This window comes from Micropterus dolomieu, linkage group LG07 (assembly GCF_021292245.1).
Source record: "Micropterus dolomieu isolate WLL.071019.BEF.003 ecotype Adirondacks linkage group LG07, ASM2129224v1, whole genome shotgun sequence".
Taxonomy (NCBI): domain Eukaryota; kingdom Metazoa; phylum Chordata; class Actinopteri; order Centrarchiformes; family Centrarchidae; genus Micropterus; species Micropterus dolomieu.
The window spans coordinates 243083-250158 of NC_060156.1; the positions used below are offsets into that span (position 1 = coordinate 243083).

General features: G+C 50.0%; 1 protein-coding gene across 1 annotated transcript in view; it reads right to left on the bottom strand.

Annotated features, from left to right (window-relative positions):
* Window positions 1–5416, bottom strand: part of acvr2aa (activin A receptor type 2Aa) — a 39156-nt gene extending 33740 nt beyond the window's left edge. Inside the window, exon 1 of the mRNA XM_046054814.1 lies at window positions 4487–5416. Within this exon, the coding sequence (XP_045910770.1) occupies window positions 4487–4541 (55 nt within the window). The 5' untranslated portion in view covers window positions 4542–5416. The remainder of the gene's footprint in view (window positions 1–4486) is intronic.
* Window positions 5417–7076: the final 1660 nt, after the last annotated feature.

Genomic DNA, 7076 nt, shown 5'->3' on the forward strand with positions numbered 1-7076 from the left:
AACACACCCGAGGAGGGGACAGGAGGACAGGTGAACAACACACCCGAGGAGGGGACAGGAGGACAGGTGAACAACACACCCGAGGAGGGGACAGGAAGACAGGTGAGGAGGGGACAGGAGGACAGGTGAGGAGGGGACAGGAGGACAGGTGAACAACACACCTGAGGAAGGGACAGGAGGACAGGTGAAAAACACACCTGAGGAAGTGACAGGAGGACAGGTGAGGAGGGGACAGGAGGACAGGTGAGGAGGGGACAGGTGAACAACACACCTGAGGAGGGGACAGGAGGACAGGTGAGGAGGGGACAGGAGGACAGGTGAGGAGGAGACAGGAGGACAGGTGAACAACACACCTGAGGAAGGGACAGGAGGACAGGTGAAAAACACACCTGAGGAGGGGACAGGAGGACAGGTGAAAAACACACCTGAGGAGGGGACAGGAGGACAGGTGAACAACACACCTGAGGAGGGGACAGGAGGACAGGTGAGGAGGGGACAGGAGGACAGGTGAACAACACACCTGAGGAGGGGACAGGAGGACAGGTGAGGAGGAGACAGCAGGACAGGTGAAAAACACACCTGAGGAGGGGACAGGAGGACAGGTGAGGAGGGGACAGGAGGACAGGTGAACAACACACCTGAGGAGGGGCAGGTTTATATAATGTTCTGTATCCGAGGACAGACTCCAGGTGTAACTCCACCTGTCAGCGTCCATCACACCTCTAAACTAACACACAGGTGAGTCTGTAATAATCTGACATCACAAGGTCCTTCCATACACCTGAGGACAGGTGAAGCGCTCAGCCACACCTGAGACCAGGACCAGGAGCAGAGAGATCACATTTAGCTGCTGCTTTTATCCACAGCGACTCCTGGCTGTTATATTTATCCTAATATTCACCTCTCGCCCCGTCCCGGCGGCTCAGAGGCTTGTGTCCAATCCACTGATCCATCAACCCCACAGAGACCATCAGGATCTCACAGCGTCAACCAGAGTGTAAATAAAGCGTCCGCTCCTTCCCGGGCTGGAACCTGCACCATGTTTCATGAGGAGCCAGAAGCTTTTCAGTCCCGAGGACAAACTAACGGCACCGAACCCCCCGTGGGTTAGAGCCCGTCTGATAAATTCTTTTTCACAGCTGGTCCCTAACGTCAGGAGACCTCGTACAGTTTAAGACGAACTGTTTTATTGTCGTGAATCCTACTTGGAACTGAAGTCCGGCTGATCAGCTGACGGCTGTTCGTGGAGGATCAGTGTTGTCAGAGCAGCAGAGCGCCGTCCGGTGGACAAACTGCCCGACAACAACACTTATAGGATCCGGCTCTCATCATTAATCAGCTGTTCTGATTCATCAGCAGCTGATTTATCGGTTCAGGACATGAAACAATAGGAATGTACAAACTAAGTAAGGTTCTCACCGCCTGAAACCTGCAGAGGGTCTCAGCGTCTCACTCGGGGAAAATCTGAGCTTTCCTGCTGAAGAGGACTCTGTTAGCTTAATGTTACAGATACTTCACACTATGAGCAGGAACGTTTCCTGATCGGTGACCTGTTAACACCGCTGAGAGCAGCAAATCATGATTATCCACAACCACCCTGTTCATCTGTCCTCCAAACCTGCGGCTGAGTAATCACACCAGACTCCCTTAAAGAAATCACATATTTAGTGAGACGCTGAGGGCCGCGAGTCACAGCACTTCTGGGACAATCCATGAGGACGTCTGTCTAACTATGAGGACAAACGCTCCAACTTTATTCACTGAAAACTGGTAAATTATTTGAAACTTTTCTTTATAAAACACATAAAAAAGCACATTCACTGAAAATACAAAGTGCTGCATCACATTATATTGACCAGTGTTCGGGGACAGTGTTGTGCTGTATGTTCACTGGGAATTTGAATTTGAGTATTGACCCCGCGGGGCTTCTGTAGCTGGTCAGCTTGCTCAGGAAACTTGTGCACGTTTAGTTTCTGCACACTGTGTCGATCAGCATGTGAAGCAGAATGTGTAGTTTATGGTAAAGTTATATTCTCACGATGCTAACGTCCATTAGCAGGTTAATGCAGATTCCCATTTTATGTTAGCACTGAGCTAACCTTATGTCTGATGGACACGGACACAGCATGTTGAGATGTTCACCTGTCGCTCCAGCAGGACTGTGTCCAGTGGGACTTTCTGTTGCTATACAAACTTTATGGTCTTCATTCTTAATTAGCAGAGAAGCTACATGTAAATGCTGAGAGCTGAATTATTCAGAATAATTATCAATCAATCGATCGTCATTAGCCGCAGCTCTAACGTATCGATGTATCTGATGGTCGTCCTCTGATCTGCTGCGATTGGCTGAATATGACGTGTGTTGTTTTGGATTTAAAGCTTGTGGAGGGAACGCTGGAGATTTCAACATCTGCTAAACAGCTGATCAACAGATAACAGGAGTAGCTGACAGACTGCACTGATACACAGAGTACCCCCCTCTGTGTACTCTCTGTGTGTACTCTGTGTGTACTCTGTGTGTGTACTGTGTACTCTGTGTGTGTACTCTCTGTGTGTACTCTGTGTGTGTACTCTCTGTGTAGACTGTGTACTCTCTGTGTAGACTGTGTACTCTGTGTGTGTACTCTGTGTGTACTCTGTGTGTACTCTGTGTACACACAGTGTGTACTCTCTGTGTGTACTCTCTGTGTAGACTGTGTGTACTCTCTGTGTGTACTCTCTGTGTAGACTGTGTGTACTCTCTGTGTGTACTCTGTGTACACACAGAGAGTACTCTCTGTGTGTACTCTCTGTGTAGACTGTGTACTCTCTGTGTAGACTGTGTACTCTGTGTGTGTACTCTGTGTGTACTCTGTGTGTGTACTCTGTGTGTGTACTCTGTGTGTGTACTCTGTGTAGACTGTGTGTACACTGTGTACTCTGTGTGTACTCTCTCTGTGTACTCTGTGTGTGTACTCTGTGTGTGTACTCTCTCTGTGTACTCTGTGTGTGTACTCTGTGTGTACTCTGTATTTACTGTGTGTGTGTACTCTGTATTTACTGTGTGTGTGTACTCTGTGTGTAGTGTGTGTGTGTACTCTGTGTGTAGTGTGTGTACTCTGTGTGTACTGTGTGTACTCTGTGTGTACTGTGTGTACTCTGTGTGTACTGTGTGTGTGTACTCTGTATTTACTGTGTGTGTGTACTCTGTATTTACTGTGTGTGTGTACTCTGTATGTACTGTGTGTGTGTACTCTGTATGTACTGTGTGTGTGTACTCTGTATGTACTGTGTGTACTCTGTGTGTACTGTGTGTACTCTGTGTGTACTGTGTGTACTCTGTGTGTACTCTGTATGTACTCTGTGTGTACTCTGTATGTACTCTGTGTGTACTCTGTATGTACTGTGTGTACTGTATGTACTCTGTATGTACTGTGTGCACTGTGTGTACTCTGTATTTACTGTGTGTACTCTGTATTTACTGTGTGTACTCTGTATGTACTGTGTGTGTGTACTCTGTATGTACTGTGTGTACTGTATGTACTGTGTGTACTGTATGTACTCTGTATGTACTCTGTATGTACTGTATGTACTGTGTGTACTGTATGTACTCTGTATGTACTCTGTATGTACTGTGTGCACTGTGTGTACTGTGTATTTACTGTGTGTACTCTGTATTTACTGTGTGTACTCTGTATTTACTGTGTGTACTCTGTATTTACTGTGTGTACTCTGTATTTACTGTGTGTACTCTGTATTTACTGTGTGTGTGTACTCTGTATGTACTGTGTGTGTGTACTCTGTATGTACTGTGTGTACTCTGTATGTACTGTGTGTACTCTGTATGTACTGTGTGTACTCTGTGTGTACTCTGTATGTACTGTGTGTACTCTGTATGTACTGTGTGTGTGTACTCTGTATGTACTGTGTGTGTGTACTCTGTATTTACTGTGTGTGTGTACTCTGTATTTACTGTGTGTGTGTGTACTGTGTGTACTCTGTGTGTACTGTGTGTACTGTGTGTACTGTGTGTGTACTCTGTATGTACTGTGTGTACTGTGTGTGTACTCTGTATGTACTGTGTGTACTGTGTGTGTACTCTGTATGTACTGTGTGTACTGTGTGTGTACTCTGTATGTACTGTGTGTACTATGTGTGTACTCTGTATGTACTGTGTGTACTGTGTGTGTACTCTGTATGTACTGTGTGTACTGTGTGTGTACTCTGTATGTACTGTGTGTACTGTGTGTGTACTCTGTATGTACTGTGTGTACTGTGTGTGTACTCTGTATTTACTGTGTGTGTGTACTCTGTATTTACTGTGTGTGTGTACTCTGTATTTACTGTGTGTGTGTACTCTGTATTTACTGTGTGTGTGTGTACTGTGTGTACTCTGTGTGTACTGTGTGTACTGTGTGTACTGTGTGTGTACTCTGTATGTACTGTGTGTGTACTCTGTATGTACTGTGTGTACTCTGTATGTACCGCCAGGTAGGCGCGGGCTCACCTGAGGAGCAGGAGATGAGGAACACGCTGAAGGCCAGTTTGGTCGCTGATCCCATTGTGGATCCAAAGACTACAATGCTTAATGTCAGTTATAATCCCGAAACCAGGACCGGGATTAGCGTCCCTTTAAACCAGAGCTGATTCTTATGGTGGACACCGAGATCCGGCAACACGTCCCGGTCTTTCCCGTCTAACGTGAGCCCTTTAATCTGATCCCGGCCCGGTCACCGAGGCGGTCCCAGGCCGTTGATCTGTGCACAGGCCCGGTGAACGAGGCGGAGGCACCGCCGATCAACCGTGGAACATCCCGGGTCTCGGGTCTCTCCAGCGGGACCACAGCAGCCGGTTCACCGCGGCCTCTCGGATACTGTCCGGGGCGGATTCTTCTTGTCGGGCGTCACGGAGGACATTTTCCCCGGTGGAGCTGATTTAGAGAATTTCCAAAGGGGATTAAGTCCAACTGCAGGATCGGTGTTAAAGTCTCTCCGGATCCCTGAAACCTCCACCTTTCCTCCAGGCTCCGTGTTCACAGCATGTCCCCGTCGAGGAGGTGGTGTCCGCGGGGATCGGAGTCCACCATCAGCCGGAATATCACCGAGCGAAACTGCAGTCTTTGATCCGCTTCTGACGCACCCAGCTCGGTCACCGAACAGCTAGCTGCCCCGGCTAGCCGTTAGCTTAGCTCCGCAGCTAGCAGTCCGACTGGTTCGATGGGATCGGGTCTCCTAAAGGATCCCGAGGAGGGAAAGCACGAGCCGCGGAGAGGTGTTCCTGTGTGAGGGGGGTGGACCGGTCGCGTTAGTGATCCCGGACTGAATGAAAGTCGACAGCCGAGGTTCCTCCGTCCTCACTCCCGCTCTCCGCCTGCCTCAGCGAGCTCAGGAAAGATGGCCGCCCGGCTTGGATTAGGTTTGTTTTCCTCCTTCTTCCACTGTCAGCTGTCACAGCGCCGAGGACTGTGAGACTGACACCTGCCCAGGCCAATAGGAAGCGGAGAAGGGGGTCAGCTAGTGCTATGGGCCAATCCCGTGAGGCGTCCTGGACGCAGGACGGCTGGAATGCTGAATAAGGACCGCCTCCCGCCAGAGAGCCGCTCCGCCTGCAGACCACAGGCTAAAACATGGAGCCTGTGGAAGCTGATGGACCAGGAGGAACCAGGAGGAGGACACCAGGAGGAGGACACAAGGAGGAGGACACAAGGAGGAAAAAGGAGGAACCAGTAGGAGGAACCAGGAGAAGGAACACCAGGAGGAGGACACAAGGAGGAACACAAGGAGGAACCAGTAGGAGGAACCAGGAGGAGGAACCAGGAGAAGGAACACAAGGAGGAGGACACAAGGAGGAGGACACAAGGAGGAGGACACAAGGAGGAACAAGGAGGAACCAGGAGAAGGAACACAAGGAGGAGGACACAAGGAGGAAGAAAACAAGGTGGAACCAGTAGGAGGAACCAGGAGAAGGAACACAAGGAGGAGGACACAAGGAGGAGGACACAAGGAGGAACCAGTAGGAGGACACCAGGAGGAGGACACAAGGAGGAGGACACAAGGAGGAGGACACAAGGAGGAACAAGGAGGAACCAGTAGGAGGAACCAGGAGAAGGAACACCAGGAGGAGGACACAAGGAGGAACACAAGGAGGAACCAGTAGGAGGAACCAGGAGGAGGAACACCAGGAGGAGGACACAAGGAGGAACCAGTAGGAGGAACCAGGAGGAGGAACACCAGGAGGAGGACACAAGGAGGAACCAGTAGGAGGAACCAGTAGGAGGACACAAGGAGGAGGACACAAGGAGGAACAAGGAGGAACCAGTAGGAGGACACAAGGAGGAACCAGGAGAAGGAACACAAGGAGGAGGACACAAGGAGGAAGAAAACAAGGTGGAACCAGTAGGAGGAACCAGGAGAAGGAACACAAGGAGGAGGACACAAGGAGGAGGAAACAAGGAGGAACCAGTAGGAGGAACCAGGAGAAGGAACACAAGGAGGAACAAGGAGAAGGAACACAAGGAGGAGGACACAAGGAGGAAGAAAACAAGGTGGAACCAGTAGGAGGAACCAGGAGAAGGAACACAAGGAGGAGGACACAAGGAGGAGGACACAAGGAGGAACCAGTAGGAGGAACCAGGAGAAGGAACACAAGGAGGAGGACACAAGGAGGAGGACACAAGGAGGAACAAGGAGGAACCAGTAGGAGGAACCAGTAGGAGGAACCAGGAGAAGGAACACAAGGAGGAGGACACAAGGAGGAGGACACAAGGAGGAGGACACAAGGAGGAACCAATAGGAGGAACCAGGAGAAGGAACACAAGGAGGAGGACACAAGGAGGAAGAAAACAAGGTGGAACCAGTAGGAGGAACCAGGAGAAGGAACACAAGGAGGAGGACACAAGGAGGAACCAGTAGGAGGAACCAGTAGGAGGAACCAGGAGAAGGAACACAAGGAGGAGGACACAAGGAGGAGGACACAAGGAGGAACCAGGAGGAGGACACCAGGAGGAGGACACAAGGAGGAGGACACAAGGAGGAACAAGGAGGAACCAGGAGAAGGAACACAAGGAGGAGGACACAAGGAGGAAGAAAACAAGGTGG